The 17,950-nt window shown below is 57.7% G+C and overlaps 5 protein-coding genes and 2 non-coding genes across 7 annotated transcripts; 4 read left to right on the plus strand and 3 right to left on the minus strand.

Annotated features, from left to right (window-relative positions):
* Positions 1-1,610: 1,610 nt before the first annotated feature.
* On the minus strand, positions 1,611-1,702 carry B0T26DRAFT_t67. Its single transcript has one exon. It is a non-coding gene; the product is annotated as a tRNA-Ala (tRNA).
* A 1,266-nt stretch (positions 1,703-2,968) lies between these two features.
* Positions 2,969-6,094, plus strand: B0T26DRAFT_768858 (uncharacterized protein; the record flags this gene model as incomplete). The annotated part of the gene is made up of 2 exons (XM_060446510.1): positions 2,969-5,423; positions 5,520-6,094. The coding sequence occupies 2 exons, from the start codon at positions 2,969-2,971 to the stop codon at positions 6,092-6,094; spliced, it is 3,030 nt and encodes a 1,009-aa protein (XP_060301701.1).
* Positions 6,095-6,473: 379 nt separating this feature from the next.
* On the plus strand, positions 6,474-6,544 carry B0T26DRAFT_t65. The gene has a single exon. It is a non-coding gene; the product is annotated as a tRNA-Glu (tRNA).
* A 2,579-nt stretch (positions 6,545-9,123) lies between these two features.
* Positions 9,124-9,790, minus strand: B0T26DRAFT_739059 (uncharacterized protein; the record flags this gene model as incomplete). Its single annotated transcript, XM_060443660.1, has 3 exons — positions 9,124-9,141; positions 9,209-9,483; positions 9,568-9,790. The coding sequence occupies 3 exons, from the start codon at positions 9,788-9,790 to the stop codon at positions 9,124-9,126; spliced, it is 516 nt and encodes a 171-aa protein (XP_060301702.1).
* A 2,426-nt stretch (positions 9,791-12,216) lies between these two features.
* B0T26DRAFT_869805 (uncharacterized protein) lies at positions 12,217-13,328 on the plus strand (the record flags this gene model as incomplete). Its single annotated transcript, XM_060447896.1, has 3 exons — positions 12,217-12,594; positions 12,652-12,746; positions 12,805-13,328. Exons 1-3 carry the CDS (start codon positions 12,404-12,406, stop codon positions 13,326-13,328), a joined length of 810 nt encoding a protein of 269 aa, XP_060301703.1. The 5' UTR covers positions 12,217-12,403.
* A 533-nt stretch (positions 13,329-13,861) lies between these two features.
* On the minus strand, positions 13,862-15,260 carry B0T26DRAFT_768869 (uncharacterized protein; the record flags this gene model as incomplete). Its single annotated transcript, XM_060446511.1, has 2 exons — positions 14,393-15,260; positions 13,862-14,330 (listed from the first exon to the last, which is right to left on the minus strand). The coding sequence occupies exons 1-2, from the start codon at positions 14,806-14,808 to the stop codon at positions 13,862-13,864; spliced, it is 885 nt and encodes a 294-aa protein (XP_060301704.1). The 5' UTR covers positions 14,809-15,260.
* A 1,082-nt stretch (positions 15,261-16,342) lies between these two features.
* On the plus strand, positions 16,343-17,950 carry B0T26DRAFT_739060 (uncharacterized protein; the record flags this gene model as incomplete). Its single annotated transcript, XM_060443661.1, has 5 exons — positions 16,343-16,399; positions 16,508-17,197; positions 17,262-17,287; positions 17,366-17,454; positions 17,514-17,950. The coding sequence occupies 5 exons, from the start codon at positions 16,343-16,345 to the stop codon at positions 17,948-17,950; spliced, it is 1,299 nt and encodes a 432-aa protein (XP_060301705.1).

A 17,950-nucleotide genomic window follows, 5' to 3' on the forward strand; every position in this document is an offset into this window, starting at 1 on the left:
ACGGAAGACAACCTGGTTTTCTTCCGGGTTGTTTTCTTCATCGCCATCTTCCTCCTCGTCGTCATTATTATCGCCGTCTTCCTCATTATTTTCCCCCTCTTGCTATCCTGCCTATCGTTAAGCACGGGCAACCTCCTTTACAACGGCTACGTTCTATTTCTTCTTAAAATAAAGAGCCATATTCTTATTAAGATGGAAGATACAGAGTTAAGGGTGAGCGTCAGGGTAAACACTCGCAATTGTAGGCCTTATAGCCTTCTCAAAGTTAGTAATTGTAACTTAAGGACGTTATGCGCCGATTCTTTCGCGATGTACGTTGACCCGCTCCATAAGCCAATTGAAGCCTTCCTCGCGTTCATTATTAATCAGTCCGAAGGCACAACTAACTACCTTACCTAGGTTCGTCTTGGCAACTACCTGGAATAGAGCGAGGTTCTTCTTATTCGTTTTGTATGTGTTATCATACAACTGGACCCAGGGGTAAAGCTTCCGCTGGTCCTCACACCACTTGGGAGCCCAAAAAAGTCCCTCCGGTTTAGTACGCTCCTCATCCGCCCATTTGACTTCGTAATTGACGCCGTCGTTATCAAACACCTTCGTGGCTTAGAATAGTGTATATCATTTGAGGGCAAGCTTCCGAATAATATAACGGCATTTCCGTAGCTGACTTGCCGTAAAATAAAGGTCAGGGAATTGCCTACGAAGATCCTTGGTAATATCGCGATTCGGGACGGATAGTCGGTCAATGTAGGTAGCAATGACTGCTTTGTGCTCAGGGCCAAAGACCTTCTTCCGCTTTAACCTTTCGAAGTCATTATCGAGAGGAGGATGGTTTTTATGAACAGAATATTCAGGGCGAAGCTCAAAGGTCCATTTACGGCCGTTGGCAACAAGGGCTTTAGCTACGCCCTGCCAGGGGCAGTCTCTGTGATTAGTGGTGGATTTGTTCGTTGTGCCCCGGGCCGCCCGGACTTTGCCCCGGTCGCAACAGAAATCCACCCTTGTTGGACCAAAGTCTTTGACGTAGTTGTTGCATCGTGCCTTTGAAGTCCTGAAGAGCGCAGAAGCGGCCCATTCATTCAGATCTTCAATTAGATCATCGAGAGTGTCATATTTGGTGAAAAGCTTGTGGCCGGGCGGCGGGTTTGACAGTGGTGGTGGCGGCGACACATTTTCATCGGGCGCATCGCCGAGTTCGCCAAAGCCGCTCAGATCGCTCAGATCTTCAAGGGCAGGCATTTCTATCGCTAGTTAGCTTGCGCGACGTTGTGGAACGATAGAAAATGAAGCATACCGATGCATCGATTGAGTGCGGTGCCGACGATGTGTTGGTGGTTGTGTAAGGTAGGTTGCAGAAGGTCGGTTACGGTGGAAGGGGTAGGGCCGGTACGGTGGAAAGGGTAGGGCCGGGCTGCGTTACGGTAAAAAGTGGTAAATTACGGATTACTGCCTGGCAGAATCGCGGATGTACTGGTGGGCGGGGATTACGGTGCAAGGAACGGATTTAACGGTGCCTGAAGACCTGCTCCTAAAAGAAGACAACACCCAGAAGCGGCAAGATACAAGCAAAAAGAAACAAAAATGAAGAGTTGGATGTAGGACTCCTCTGTTGGATACACCCGGGATTGAACCGGGGACCTTTCACAGGGCAGTTGTGTGAACACTATGCGAAGCGAAAATCATACCACTAGACCATGTACCCGGCGGATCAGACTAAATTCTGATTTGTTGTGGAGATGTGGTAGTCACGAACGTATATGTGGATAGCCGTGTCTAGGATTTTTTGATCTTGTGGAGCACCAGAGGTTAATTCTATGGAGTCTGAACTCTAAGCCGAGCCGTTGTCGGCCATCCCTTTGCGGTGGAGACTAGGAAGAGATCTCATTGGACCCGACCTCCTTCGGCATTGTCTCCAATGGCAACAGAATAAACTCAGATGACTGTTCTTCCAATGACGCGGGTTCAGTCAGGAGAATTATACGATATGCAGTGCCGATCTTGGCTTTGAGACCGTCAAATAGGTAATCAATTTCAGGCAATGGCTTCGGTTGAAGTGCACGTTCCTATCCCGGTATTGTTCTGTGGTAGCTCAAAATGCCGTCCAGTTTTGTGTCTTTGACAAAGCCGGGCATGCGTTGGAAATTGAAAGAGGCGAGGTCGCGCTTTGACGTTGAGTCTTTTCTTCGGGGGCGTGTATTTTTTATGACAGAATGCATGACATGAAACTGCAACCACTACTGTTTACCAGGGTTGATATTGCGAGCAAGGTCTGGGGCAAGGGAATGCTGCACTTTTGCGCGCCAGAAAGACGTCAATTTGCAGACCGGCCTGCACGGTCCTTTGGAGTCCAATCAGGCCTTTTGCCATACTATCGCACCTCATTCATTAAGAAGCACCCTAGGCCGCCCGCCGCCCACCAATGTCACACAAGAGCCGGTATATTGGTACGGGCGAGGACACCCATGGCGGCGTTGCATTTGGGTGGAAAAGATGGAAGCTATGGAAGACGATCTTCGCGGGCATCCCCGGGAACGATGGTGACTTGCCATTGGCGAGCTGGACTGCTAGTCCGCGGCGTGTGCGGCAGAGAATTGGCTTTGGCTGCTGCGCCCCCGTTTAAAGTCAGGGGTGCGGCTCGAACCAAACAACTGCTTCAATGCGGCCATACTGCGGGCGTGTGTTTTAATAAACTTTCATGCCGCCCCTGGCCGTCGGGACCGCAACGGACGAGACGGGCGCAGCTGTCATGGGCAGGCGGACAGTCTAGCTTAAAACAACTAGAGATATCGCTGGCATTCCACATGTGGGTATTAATGTGTTTACTGTTGGCTCAACATCTCAATGAAACCCAGCGAGCTTCAATCTTGGTCTTGCAGCAAGCTTCATTCTCGGTCTTGTTCTCGGCGGTGGCCATGACTGAGACTTGACACGTGAGGGTTGACGAGGAGCTAATGTCACACGAACGGCCATGCTGTCCAACCTCGGAAACAAGGAGCAGGGCCAGGGCCCCAACTACAAGCCGGCTGTGCTGAAATGGCCATTCCTGCTGGTCCTGTTTCTTAGCATTTGCAGTCTCGCGGGGTTGCTCGAATGTGCTCGTAGGGTCTTGCCCAGTGCCGAGGAGCACGCCGACGTCGACCGGCTTCTTGGCACACCACTGCTGTCCCCGATCCCCGGTCCCCGCCCTTCAAGAAGCGCGGCCCCGGCTCGGAATGCCTCGCCATCTCCTCAACCTGCCAGAGCCAGGCGCCAAGCAGCCGGCCCAGTACCGTCACTGCGGTGGCCGCGTGGAAACACGACGGCCTTTAACCAGACGGCAGCCAACACCACAGCCACCACAGCCAACACCACAGCCAACAACACACTGCACAACAGCCCGGGGCCGGTCCAAGTTCTCGACAACAGCCTGGCCACGGCCAATAGCTGGAACGGGTGGCCGAGCGGGCCAGGCCCCAGAGCCCTCTTCCTCCAGCCGAACTACTACGCGGACGAGTCGCTGCCGATTAGTTACTACTACCCCATTGTCCCCGAGAGCGTGTCGTGGGATGCCGTGAAATATTACGAGTGCGGCGGGCCCAAGACGGCGCCCGACATGTGCGAGTGCGACTTTATCCTATTTGGGCTGGTACCAGCCGACACACCGCAGGACCAGCGGCCCCCCGGAACGTGCGCGGCACGCCAGGAGATGACAAGCTCGTCCTTCCCGTGCGCGCCGGATCCGGCCGAGTCGAAACGCATGTATACCGCCATGGCCAACGCCTACTACGACTGCGTGGGTGATTTCGGAGACGCCGCCCTAGCGCAAATCCAGGGCCAGGGCAAAACCTCACACCGCGGCTACGGGCCGGGACAGGCCGCCTTTTCCGTCAGCCTGTGGATGCCGGCCCTGGTCACACGGATGGACAGCCCGCCGCCGGCCACGACGGCCATCGTGCGAGTCACGCGCTCTTTCGAGGCCGTCTCGCAGCTCCCCGACGGCCGCGAGGTCACCTACACCAACACGGCCACCGTCTTCATCGCCGAGCCCGCCGTGTGGCAGACGGCCGTCGTCACCACCCTGACCGGCTCCCACGGCCACCCCACGGCCACGTCCACGAGCTTCCCCCGCGGCATGCTCGTCGGCACCCAGGACGTCGTGGTCACGCTGCGAGACGCCAACGGCTCCCCAACCGCCACCGTGGCAACGCCCGCCCCGCTGTCGACGCACGTCGTCACCCTGACCGACTCGGCTGGCGTGTCAACGGCCACGGTGACCGAGTACGCGTCGTTTCCCGACGTCGGCGCCGACACGGCCGTGGCGCGCGTGCCGGCGCGCGGCGACTACTTCGTCGGGTCGTTCGTGCCGGTGCTGCTGGCGACGCTGCTGTCCATCATGATCGAGACGGTCGACTCGCAGCTCAAGAGCCTGCTTCCCTTCCACGCGCTCACGCGGCCCGGCGGCGCCCTGGCCCGGCACTCGCTGTCGCTGAGCACGGCCGGGCCCGCCAGCCGCGTCAACAGCCTGCGCCAGCTGTACCGCTTCCGCGAGCCGCTGTCGTTCCTGGGCGACCTGCTCGTGCTCGCGGCCAGCGTGCTGACGGCGCTGTCCAGCGAGGTGGTCACCGTCGAGTGGTTTGGGCCGTGCAACAACAACAGCTACGACGGCTGCTTCATCATGCTGTCCGTGTACCAGACGCGCGTCGGCGTGGCCCTGGCGCTGCTGGTGTTCATGGCTACCGTGGCGGCCGTGCTAGCCGTGGTGCTGTTGCGCTGGCGCACCGGCGTGGCCGCGCCGCCGTGGAGCATGGCCTCGCTGGCGGCGCTGGTCGCCGGATGCCGCCACACGCGCGAGCTGCTGCAGTCGGTCGAGCTGCGCGACGGCGAGCGCCACATCCCGCCCGAGCGGTTCCGCGAGCAGCTGCAGGGCTGGCGGTTCGCGCTGGGCGCGTCCAAAGACGGCCTCGACTACGGTATCACGGTGGTGGCCGCTGACGGCCAGGCCCAGGCCCAGGACTGGCTTTCCGAGTCTGCCTCCGCCGCCGCATTCTCGGGCGAGAAGATGTCGTCGTTTGACGACTCCAGCTCCACGACGACAGGCCCGCCGCCACGAAACAAGCCCTCGACAGCAAGCCAGAAGAACCTGCTGGAGAAGAGCCTGCTGGAGAAGAACCTGGTGGAGAAGAACCTGGTGGAGAAGAACCTGCTGAAGAACCTGCTGGGTTGGGTCGGACGCCACCCGAAAGTCTACGACTACACGATCCAGACCGTGTTCCTCCTCATCCTGGCCGCGCTGCTCGGCGTCATCCTCCGCTACGACACGGTCGTGGCGACGGTCGAAGACAGCGCGTTCGAGGCTTTTATGGACAGCCAGAACTTTGGCGTGCGCTTCGTTTTTACCGGCGTCGGAGTTATTATCACCTTTTTCTGGGACTACTTGTTTGCCCGTGAGTTGGCTCCTGTCCAAATCATTTCTGCGAACTGTTCGTCAGACTTAATCCCCCCACTGACACCGTCCCCCACTGACACCGTCTCCTAAATAGGCACATCGGCGATGAACCTGTACCAGAAGATGTCGCGCCGGCCGCAGCGGGCCGCGTCGTCCATCCTCGCGTCACCCACGACGACCGTGTTTGGCAGCCTCGGGCGGGCAGTGGCCGACGGCGACGTGCTGGCGGGCGCGGTGGCGGCGGCCACGGTGCTGTCCAGGTTCACGCCGATCCTGCTGTCCAACATCCCGTTCAAGCCGACGCAGACGTGGCAGACGCACTACGTGTGCGCGTGGGCCACGGTTGCTGTGCTGGCTTTCATGCTGGCGGTGCTGCTGGCCGCGCTAGCCGCGCGCGTCTGCCGCCCCGGCCCGCCACTGCCCGCCGAGCCCGGCTGCTCGGTGGCTGAAGCCCTGTACTACGTGTGCGACTCGCGCCTGCTGCGCGACTGCGAGGGCCTGGCGCGCCTGGGCGTCGCCGACCGCAACCGCCGGGTGGTGCAGATGGGCCGCCGCTATCGCTTCGGCACCATGGTGGGCGTGTCGGGGCGGACGAGGATAGGCGTCGACTATGCCGATGCCAGGAGTAGTAGATATGCCGATGCCAGGAGTAGTAGACTTGTGCTGTAATTATGCACCCTTGAATAATCCCAAGACTAGAAGATGAAATGCTTGGTCTCCACTTCTGTGCCACGGCTCCGTGAGTGACATGGCATGGCTTGACAGTGACATGGTATGGCTTGACATGGCCTACTTCATGAAGTTCTTCACAGCCTGACCCAGCTCAATATCCACCAACTTGTGGATCGCAACTCATCAAAGCCACAAGATGTCACATACAACACTGCATTGATTTAAGGCAAAAGAGTGCTTCCATTCGGAAGAAGTGAATCAAGGAAGAAAGGCAGGTGCCTTCTATATAAGGAAAAGGAAGTCTTTGTTCGTTGAGTGGCCGGAAATGGTCAGCCGGATTGCGTGATGTGGCTTCTTCCGACACAAGATTCGTGAATCGGGTATGGTGTAGCGGTAACATCGCTGACTCTCACTCAGCAGCCCGGGGTTCGACTCCCCGTATCCGAAGATGACACTGGAAGATAATCCTGTCCGGAGGACAATATTACTGCGAAACTCTGAAAAAATTACTATGTGAAATTGATAAGACGCCTTATCGCCTTTCCGGATTTTCTAACCTATATAGAAAGGTGGACCCGATTTCTCAGTCATATTCAATATGGGCAGCCCCTATTACGTGCCTATCTGCTATTCGGTCAGCATACTTTCCAAAATTGATGCAACCGGTATTATTGTGTGTATAACTCTACGGAAATTTTGAATCTGAAGCCCGATTCGTATTATAATAGAAATTAGCTAAGATATAAGCGTTTAAATGCTTTCTAGCGTGGTAGGGCGTACGCAAGTAGTGCCAATGCCAGGGTGGGCTTGCGTACGTAACTACGCGAATTGCCCTTCAACCCCGCCTCGAAATTCCTCGCCCACCCCATAAGTGCTTTTGTTTTTCCAATAATTAGTCGCACCGTAATACCTTCGACGAACCTTATAATCTACCCGCTCTTCGTAGCTAACCTCCCTTCCTCCGTAGTACCGTTTTGCCTATTATGGCCAGGTTATTTGGTATCTATGGCGGACGCGGCGGAGGCGGCTGTCCGCAAAGTTTGCCACACCTGCGGCGTTGAGAAGGATATCGACTAATTCCGGTCGTTCCGAGGCCCTTGACGGATCGTCCTTGACTACGCGGACTACCGCAATCGCGGCAGGCAGCAGCTAAGTCTATTAGACCTATCTTCCTTGGTTTCCTTGCTAACTTCATACCCAGAGAGCCGCGTCGAACGTAAGAGTTTCTGTAACTGTTGCCGTAACCTGCGGACAAAGTCCCGCCCTTACGCCTCGCCAGGATCTCACCTTTCGTTTGATAAGTCGGTATTCTTTACCACAGTCTAACGGCAATAGGGTAAAGACCAGGCTCTATTCCGGCAAGCCCTAAAAGAATTACGGCAAGCCAAAGTATCTGTTTCGTTATAGGAGCTTCTTATGTCGAGATATGCGATCAAACTACCTCTGGCTCAGGTTAAGGCTTTTAATAATACCCTCCGCATCTTCCCCATAAAGGCGTAGGTTAACGAATATAACCATCAGCACCTCCTAGGCCTGCGAAAGGCGGCTGTGTAGGTGGACATGAAGTACGAAGGCGTAAGCGTAGAGAGAGTCGAGTCCTCCAACGCTAGTAATCTAATCAAACGATTACCTCTTTATATTGGTTGCCGGGTCATACTAACGAGGAACCTCTGGGCCAACGTTAGGCTTATAAACGGTGCCCAGGGTACTATATACGACATTTCGTGGGCTAAAGGCGCTAACGTGCTGGAAGGCCAACCGCAGGTTATTATGGTTATGTTTGATAACTATACTGGGCCGCCGTTCCTGTTACCTAGCGGAGAAGAGCTTCGTGATAGGGCTAAGCTGGTGGTTCCTATCCTTAGGGTTTGGCAGGAGTTTGTTCTTGGGGCTGGCACTGGCTACCGGGAGCAGTTTCCACCGCTTGTTTGCTACGCAATTACAGTATACAAGTCATAGGGCGTCACTCTCGACAAGGCAGTTTATGATATCTCCGCGCCAGAGTTCGCGTCCGGCCTATCGTACGTGGGAGTTTCCAGGGTCAAGATCTTAGATGGCCTAATATTTGAGTCGCCGTTTGATCGGAGTAGGATATACCGCAAAGTATCGGTATAGAGCATACAATTGAAGATAGCAGATTACGAGGCAAGGAAGTTACAGCTATTAGATCCACAGGAAGAGGATGTTAACTCGAGCGATATCAACGGGTATATAACTAATAGCTCTGTTATATAGATGTAAGATTAGTTATATAGGTTTAGCCATCGTTATAAGAAAAGATCTCTTAAGTATCGGAGTTATTGGCCTCCAGATAGGATATTGTCGCTTCGCTTGCTCTCCACGTTATCCAAGTATGCCAACTGTCGCACCCTAAATTGCCAGGAGCGAGAGAGAAGAAGGAAGCGTCCCGTAGCGTAGCGAAGGGCCACGCGACTGAAGAACGAAGCGACGCCAGCAATTTTAGTTTAGTTAATTCATATCTGGCTTTCTTTTTCTTTCTTTTTCTTTTTCCTTCTTTCTTATTTTTTCTTATTTTTTCTTCTTTTTCTTTCTTTTTTTCTTTTTTCCTTCTTTCTTATTTTTTCTTATTTTTTCTTCTTTTTCTTTCTTTTTTTCTTTTTTCCTTCTTTCTTATTTTTTCTTATTTTTTCTTCTTTTTCTTTCTTCTTTTCTTCTTTTCTTCTTTTCTTCTTTTCTTCTTTTCTTCTTTTCTTCTTTTCTTCTTTTCTTCTTTTCTTCTTTTCTTCTTTTCTTCTTTTCTTCTTCTTTCTTGGACTTTTGAGAGGTCTTCTTGTTTCAAACTCGTAGCATCCCCAGGATCTGTGAATATCTCAGGAATTTGCAATGAATTTACTACATACGGCACGCATGCTGCTTCTAAATCAAAGACCGCTCCGCTCTTCGTTCAGCTTTCCCACTTTCGAGACACGCTCAATCAAGTATAGGCACATGTCTGTGCCGCCTCAATCAACTCTTATGGTCAGAGCCGCACAAAGAAACAGGGATTGCCTATCAAACGCAACCACTCATGTCGGAGTCGTCATCTAATGGAATTGGCACTATTTAGCATCGGCTGTGGACTGCAACGGGCCAGAAGAAACACATGCTCACCTGCCACGCCTGGATTTGCAGGCTGCCGGCCGGCAGGGGGCGGATGATGCCAATAGCCACGATCGAATTGATCCAGTAGTACTTTTGGCTGCCCGTCTCGTAGGTCAGACGCACGTGCGCGGTGCCATCGGTCTGCGTTGCGCCCGACTCGAAGACCTGGATCAGGGCGCCGTCGTCCGTCTTGAACGTCTGCCGCACGTCAATCGTCACGGTGCCGTTGCCGGGGTGGTTGGCGTCCACCAGCTCCCAGTCGCCGCCCAGGGGCAGCACAGTCCCTGCACATCAACTCGCGTGTTAACACGGCAGTGTTTCATTGTGACGGGCAGGTCATTGTGACGGGCAGACAGCTAGCCGCGCACCTTTGAACTTGGGGCCCGAGAAGCTGCCGCTCAGGATGGGCACCACGATGCGAGTGCCGCGTGGGCCGGCACCGACCTCGTACAGGTCGCCGCCCGTGATGTTGACAGTGTACAGGTAGGTCAGGCCTGGCGCCTTGGGGGGTTTCGGGCTGATAGCCGTGGCGCTGGCCAGGCCCGCGAGCACCAACACGGCCCAGAAAATAGCAGATAATTCCGTCTTCATCTTAATGCTGTCTCGGTGTGTGCTAGACGCGAACATTTCGAGGGCGGCTCGGGGAGACAGAGCCTGACCAGGAGGACTGCCGTCTTTATACCCCCCAGACCCCGCGCAACTGACGAACGGATGTGACGACGGGAGGCTGGGAGACTCAGTCGGGCCCGTCGTCCGAAACCGCCAGAAGCCATCCCAGAAGCGCTCCTAGCTGCATTCTGAATCTGCACAGAACAATTGCGTCCTGCACAGAACAGCTAGATCGGCTTCTAGGCTTTTTCGAGCAGCGACTGCAACCAGCTCGTCCGCATACGCGTTCCACGAGAGCCGGGTGCCGCCGTCGCAGCGACCAACGAGAGCCGTCCCAGCGCGCTCTGATGCAGCGCCTTGCAGGCGAGCCATGGCCGAGCCATGCAGTCGAAGGAATATTGCAACCTGAACCAGCCGACCACCCCCGGACCCCCGGCCCCATGTTGCCTGTGGCTTGCATCCTCCGCGCTGCCTGCCACCACCACCACCACCACCACCACCCAGACCAAGACGAGGTCGAGTCTGGTCCGGCTTCGCACGGAATCCGCCTCGACGGGTTTGGTATTCCCGCTGGTGCTGGGTTTGAGCAAAATCACGTCGGGTGCTGAGTTTGAGCAAAATCACGTCGGGTGCTGAGTTTGAGCAAAATCACGTCGGGTGCTGAGTTTGAGCAAAGTCACGTCGGGTGCTGGGTTTGAGCAAAATCACGTCGGATTCGGGGCGGGAAGTCTGAGCCAGACGAAACGCGATTGAAAATTGCACCATTCTTGTCTTTATGGCGGCAACTCAAGCCTGCCTGGCACTCTTTTGCTTGTGCGGGTCGAACAGGACTAAAACTAAAACAAATCGATGACCCACGTTCTTTCCAGGAACTCTTGGGTAAATCCGGCCTTCGTGGACGCTCAATTGACTCATCACGAAGATTGAAAACCAGATGATCTGGTCTTGGCAGATAAAGGAGCGAATTTGTAGGAAAGGAGGTGAAGCAAAAAGCACCCACCTCGCGTCCTATTAGATCTGATTAAATGTGATTCCAGTGCACGTGAACCACATTGCGCACCTGAACGTACTATAAGGGCTTAGACTAAAACTACACGCACGATAAGGAACATTCTCAGAACAGACGGCAATCCCAGAATGGCCTAATGGCCTTGGAGGAGGGATCCCGCAACGACTTCGTGAGTGAGGGGTTGGGCGGCACGGCTCCTGCACCGGGAAGGACCTGCAAAGGAGAGACGCGCTCGGTGCCACCTGGTCTACAAGGGCACAAGGCCTGGTCTACACGGGCACGAGGCCTGGTCTGCACGGGCACGAGGCCTGGTCTACACGGGCACGAGGCCTGGTCTACACGGGCACAAGGCCTGAGTAAGTACACGAGAGGGTCGGCTACTACGAGGCCGGGCATATGGCTCGACAAATATCTCGAAAGGCTCGGCGCCGAGAAGGCTGTAAACAAGCTCGGAAATTACCCAGATGCCGACCACGTCGCCGACGGCTATGCTTCTGCAGACTCGTAGACCCTTAGCACCATAGCAGCACGCCCTGGCTGGTCATCTGATGCCTGTATCAGAGCAGGAGAATCTGTCCCGTCGCTCCCGTCGCTCCCATCAGTCTCGACACCTCGACAGGCCAATGTGAATATTTTTCCAATCTCGAGTTCCGAGACCGGGGGCTGCTCTATGCCCTCACCTGAGAAGCCACTTGGCTGGCATCTCAAAAAAAATACAAGCCCGCTCTTCATCCGACATTCCAGCCAAGCTGCCACGACGTTAGCCCAGAGCCGCGACATCCGAGGTGGCCCGCCTCTACAGCCAGCTCCGCCGTGCCTTATCGTGCAGGCCGCGCTCTGAAATTGGCTGGACAATCAATTGGCCCGGAAAGTGCATGTGCCGGCCGACGTCTCTACGTCATTTTCCTCGGCCGAGGATTTAACAAGCTTGGCGATCCAGGGGAAACAGGGCGCCAAGGCAATATACTACTGCCGGCGTTGCCGGCGTTGCCGAGTTTCAGCTCCAGCTCAGGGCGGCGCACACAGCGACGAGCACCGGGAAGTGCATCGGAGAAGTGCAATCGCGTGTCCTCGTCTATCGAGATCCGAGGTGGGATTTTACCCGCGCCCCCAACACAGTCCACCAACCAGTAGCCGCGGAGCATATCGGCCTGATCTCCTGGACCGTGCTGGGACCTGCAGCTTTGCGGAGGCTCCAATAAGGGTCTAATAGCTGCCTGCCGCCTTGGCCGAAAGCCTCCCTGGCACGGGCAGATAGGCAATGAAGACAAGGGCAGATAAGCAGTGAAGACAAGGGCAGATAAGCGATGAAGACAAGAGCAGAGCCGGGACGGGAAAGAGGGGGAATAATACAGAAGAAAGAGTCAGAGAGCGGCGGCCAAGTACAAATAGCAGGGCAGGGCAGGGCGGGGCAGGACAGGGCAGGGCAGGGCAAGGCAGGGCAGGGCGAGAAGCACAGGAAAAACCTGGGGGTATAAAACTAGAGCTGGCCGTCGATTAGACACGCGCACAGAGCAACAACTCGTGCTACCGGGTTCGCAGCGCAGAGGATCGACACAGGACCGACCCGCAAGGAGCAAGCAAACATGAAGATCTTCTCGGTTGGTTGCGTCTCGCTGCTCGCGGGACGGGCTTCCGCCTCGCTCAGCTGCACCGTCGTGCCGCCCACCTTGTCCAAGCGGCTGTGCGAGTTCGACGCCTGCCCGGCCTACGACACGGCCACGGCTGGCCAGGTCCTCCGCGCCGCCTGCGTCGCCGACTGCAGCACAGCCGACGAGTGAGTGGCATTTTCCGCTACAGTCACAACCCAGAACCAAACTGACACGCGCCGCAGTCTCTGGCTCAAGCTCTACGACGGCACCTTTATCCGCGCCGACGACGCCACGCTGCAGGGTTGCCGCTCGTTCTGCGAGCCGCGCTCGGTGGCGGGTGAGTTCAGCAGCAGCCTGGCCACCCGAAAGAGGAGTGCTAACGAGTTGACGTGCAGATATCATGGCGGACCTGCCGCGGTGCCACGTGGCGGCCCGAGTGTCCAAGCCGGCGAGCTGCGCGGGCCCGTCCGTGTCCCAGCTCACAGCCAAACCGACGCCGGTGGACGAGGCGCCGCCGCCTCTCGTGGCCGTTGCAGCCAGGTGCAACTCTCCGCTGTCGGCGCGGGCCCTGCGCGCCGTGGAGAACGCCAACGTTACTGTCCTAGCACGCAACAGCACCGGGGGCGTCCTCGCGCGGGCCGTCGACGGCGTCAACGCCACCGCCTCGGCCTGGAACGCCACCGGCATCCTCCCGCGGCTGTGGTACAGGGCGCGGGGCCTGTTAGCACCCAGGGCGGCCCTTCCTAAAAACGACACGGGCACTGTCAGCAACACCACGCAGCCCAAGGTCCTGTACGTGCGGGCCCTGCCCAACGCCACGTTTGTCAACGGCACCTTTTTCAACGCCACTCTCGCCGCTAGGCGCCCGCCCGCCGTCACCAAGGCGCCTGTTGCCATGCCGGTCCCGTTCCATGCCTAGCCAGGCAGTCTGTCTCCAGAGTACGTTGATTACTCTGCCCAGATTGCCTCGCATGGGTTGCATCGCGGTGACGTTTCTTCCCAGCTCACCTCTCTTGCAGCCAGGACAGAGAGGAGAATGCTGTAAGGGCCAGACGAGGCGAGTTTCGGGGCCCAGTCATGTTAAAAATGGCAGTCGATATCTTCCCTGTACTTGATCCGCTTTGTTGGGGTTGGGGTTGAGATTGATCGGTGCGCTTGGATTCAAGCCAAAGCGGCGTATTACGAGTGTTTGGATTTGGCGGTACTGTCTTTACAGAAAGGAGTTGCAGGTGCCACATGTGCCTCGTGTGCCTCGTGTGCCTCATGTCCCTCATGTGCCTCGTGTGCCTCATGTCCCTCATGTGGCTCATGTCCCTCGTGTGCCTCGTGTCCCTCATGTGCCTCATGTCTAGGTTTACTTCAGTCCAGTCTTTACCTCTGAATTCAGTCTTTACAAGTCTAGGGGCCTCATATTCTGATTCGACAGCAACATCCCCCACGCCACCGTCCCCATCACGCTACCGTCCCCATCACGCCCGCCTTTTGACGCGGATGGTGGCCTCCATGGGTGGCAGGATGCGATGCCGACTCACTTGTTGTGCGGGCGGGCTGCATCTCGAGGCCGTAGTAGAGCAAGACGTGTGCGAGCATGATCTTGAGCTCGCTAGCAGCAAAAAAGCGCCCAGAGCAGGCGTTGCGGTCGTAGCCAAAGGCCAGGTAGTCAGTGCCGGTGGTGGCAAAGGCCTTGGCGGCGCGCTCGAGGTAGGCCACGCTCTCGTCGCCGCGCTGCTCGGCGGAGCGGAACGGCCGAAACGAACCGGCGTCGGCGTACACGGCGTCGTCCTGCAGCAGGATGCGCCCGTGCCGCCGCGCGTGGATGCGGTTTGGCAGCGTCAGCACCAGCGCCGCCAGCGGGCGCAGCGGCTCCCAGACGAAGCGCAGCAGATGAGACGACAGCGCCAGGGCGTGGGTAAAGGCCATGCTCTCGTTGACCAGCTCGGGGTCGCGGCAGAGCGGGGCGCCGACAAAGACGCGGCTGGTGACGTTGCCGATGATGTCGCGCATCGTGTCGTAGACGCACGCTTCGCGGAAGGCGGCCGTGTCGGTGCCCCAGTGCCGCGCAAAGGCGCGCTCGTCTCGTCGGCCACGTCGGGCACCAGGTTACCCGTCTGGTTGGTCAGCGTGATGACGATGAGCTTGTGGTGGATGGGGTTGTGCACGAGCGACGGCGCGGGGCACGTGTAGTCGATCTGCAGCGTCTCCGTGGCCTTGACGTGCATGTTTAGCACCGTGTCGGGCTGGTCCGTGGCGAATTGTATCTCAGCTCGCGGCAGTAACACTATGTCGGGCGCCCCGGCCATGGATAGGATCGCGGCATGGTCCCTGTACTCCTGGTCCGCCTCCAGGAGCGCCTCCTTGAAGTTGAGCGCGTTCCTTCGGCCCGAAATTTGGGGAACCATTCGCCCTTCCGGGCCGCCTAGGATGGGGAGGTCGGGAGAGTTGCCTTCTCGACCCCTGAGAGGCGGTAAACAAGGATGCGACGAGCAGCGCGACCGGCCCCAGCACGGTGCGCGATGAAATCGGGCTTCCTGCCATGGACGTCGTGTGCAGTGCTGCTTTTTTCAGCAGCAAAGGGTGCGAGGAGTGTTAATCTGAGCAAGGGGGTGGTCTCACAGATGCTGAAAGAAACGCTCCACATTCCCGCCGATCTGAATCTGGGATCTGCGTGCGTGCGTGGAAGAGGATTGTTGCAACTAGGCATCCCGAGCAATTACCCCGGCCTGGCTCGTGGAGGCCAAGGTAGATACCTAGCTCGAGATTCTGAAGAGACCTCGATTTAGAGAGAGGCGCTGTGTGACTAGGTAGGACAACGAAAGCAGCACCAGAGGAAAGATAGCACCAGAGGAAAAACAGCACCAGAGAAAAACAGCACCAGAGACGGCCCGGCTCTACGACTCCAGCTAACGGGATCGTCGAACCCGCCTAGATCGAATCTCCATTTGCTTGGTTATCAAGCCACAGCGCGACAACTTCGGACTTGGCACCCATTTTGTGGTGCGGTTTTGGATATGCCGGCATTGTGAAATGCGAAGAACACCCCAGAGCAGATGCTCTCATTGGCGCGTGGCTCGCCAGCATGCAGTGTCGTTGGGAATGCCACCCTACCGCTCAAAGACGGCACAAAGACGTGCAGAATGCGCCAACAGCTCGAGAGATGGATGCAAGCCCGCGGCCTGATTATCGTGGTTGCATCGGCCAAAGTTCCCTACAGCGCCAGGCAGAGGACTGTGTCGATTCCCGCTGCTGTCCATCTGGCTGTGGCGCTCATGAGTCTGCTATGAAGATGGCGAGTGACGAGACCTGTCGCTGTCGTTGGGATGTTCCCACCCCCTCTAAGTGTGCCCATCCGGCCAGCCCGGCAGTTGCAACGACATGACAGAAGCGTGCATCAGCTGACTCTGACTGGTTGATGACCGATGCGCGTCATGGCAGACAGACCAGAAGCGTGCATCAGCTGACTTGGTTGATGATCGATGCGCGTCATGGCAGACAGACCAAGAACAGCAGTGATTTCCCAGGCTTCTGGATGCATGAACAGAATACATGAACAGAATGCAACAGTGCATGAACAGAACAGAATGCATGAACAGAATGCAGCAGTGCATGAACAGGGGCTTATTGCCGGGCGGGTGTTTGCGCCATGTCCACGGCCGGCTATAAGCATCGAGCACCGGCAAAACACGCCGTAGAGTCTGGGCCTGGCAGATGCGCACCGCTGTCCTCTCTGGTTTGCGGAGCCACACATCCGGCAGACCGCAGCCATGGGAAAACGGTGGCATCATTGTACGGGGCGCGTAGACGTGTCGAGCAGTCAACTCGAGCGACAGGATTCTTCGCCAGGCCGCAGATCGCCGCCACTTCACCAGGCCGCAGATCGCCGCCACTGACCGACCCCTCCTCCGAGTATCGACGCGCAGCCCGAATCGGGCCATCATGGCGGCTAGGCCATCGACGGTAGGGTTGCAGCCGCAACACCTCGGGTCCGCGGTGGTGCGCCGACGAGCTGCGGCGCGGCATCTCGTGCCGGGTGCGGCCCTGGTCCTGCAGCTGCTCCTGCTCGCGCCGCCGCTGCCTTCGGCATCTGCACTCGCGCTCCAGACCCAGTGTCCCAGGAATGTCGTGCACCCGACGTCCCTGTCTGGCAGCTGCCCGGTGGCCGTCGACGACGAGACGGACGACGCAGTGCGGGCCAATGCGAACACCCCTTGGACGCACCCCCCTTACTGCGTCGTCCCGAAGGCCTCGGGATCCGATGGCAAGTTCTGCGTCTTCAGCGCGTCCGGCTTCAACCTCGGCAGCGGTATCAGCATCATCGCGACCCCTGACACGGCCGCTTCGCTGGTTGCGGCCGTGCAGAACCCGCAGCCGGCATGGCATGCGCGGCACCACCTCGCACAGCGCGACCGCCTGCCCGAGCCCGAGCAAGACCATCCCGGCAGCGGCAGCACCGACAAGCAGAGACGGCCGTATGCCATAGTGAGCATCCCAGGGCGCGGCAGGGGCGCGGTGGCGACGCGGCGCATCGCACAGTTCGAGACCATCATGACGAGCTTCCCGGCCGTGGTGGCCGACAACGTCTTCTTCCCGGAAGAGGACGGCGGCGGGCCGGCCGAGGGCCGCTGGCTGTTCCAGCGCGCGCTCGACCAGCTGGCGGACCGGCAGCGGTTCTTGGGGCTGGCGCGCAGCAAGGGCCCCCACGTGCACGCCGTCGAGGACGTCCTGCGCACGAACGCGTTTGGCATCACGGTCAACGGCCGCGATGCCAAGGGGCTGTACCCCGAGATTGCGGTGCGTGTGTTTCCTCGCGTGTGTTTCCTCCCGTGTGTTTCCTATGCTGACTGACAGTGCTTAGAGGCTGAACCACGCGTGTGATCCCAAGTGAGTCGTTAATCTCGGGGCGATAGGCTTCAACTGTTCGGCATACACGTGGTTGCATGTTCTGATGGTCCATCTCAGCGCATACGGCCGCTTCACGAAGACCGATCTCGCCCTGTCGGCCGTGGCCACAAGAGACATCGTGCCGGGCGAGGAAATCACCATCAGCTGTGAGACCCGTCCGTCTTTCAGGTCTCCCGAGTCTCCATGGCTGACACTACACACGCAGACCTGCCGCTGGGCATGCCCACGGCGTACCGGGCGCGGGGACTCGCCAACTGGAACTTCAACTGCACGTGCACGCTGTGCTCGTCCCCGGCGGCGGCGCGCGCGGCATCGGACCGGCGGCGCGAGCGGCTGGTGGACATCCTGCAGGCCATGTATGACGAGGCGACCGAGTATGGGGCGCTGGTGGAGCTGACGCGCGAGTTCGTCGACGTGGTGCGCACGGAGCGGCTGGACGCAAAGGTCGGCGAGTACTTCCACGCCTTTATGCGCATCTATCACAGCTTCGGCGACGTCGAGAGCGCGTTCCGCTACGGCCAGACGGCCCTCTGGTACGCCGAGACGTTTGCCGACCCCGAGGGCGGCTTCTGCGCCGGGCTACGGCAGGACGTGCGTCTGCTGGGGCAGGTCCTAAAGGAGAGGGGCAGTGCAGAGGCCTAA

Source organism: Lasiosphaeria miniovina (assembly GCF_030549165.1).
Source record: "Lasiosphaeria miniovina strain SMH2392-1A chromosome Unknown B0T26scaffold_2, whole genome shotgun sequence".
In the NCBI taxonomy this organism is placed as follows: domain Eukaryota; kingdom Fungi; phylum Ascomycota; class Sordariomycetes; order Sordariales; family Lasiosphaeriaceae; genus Lasiosphaeria; species Lasiosphaeria miniovina.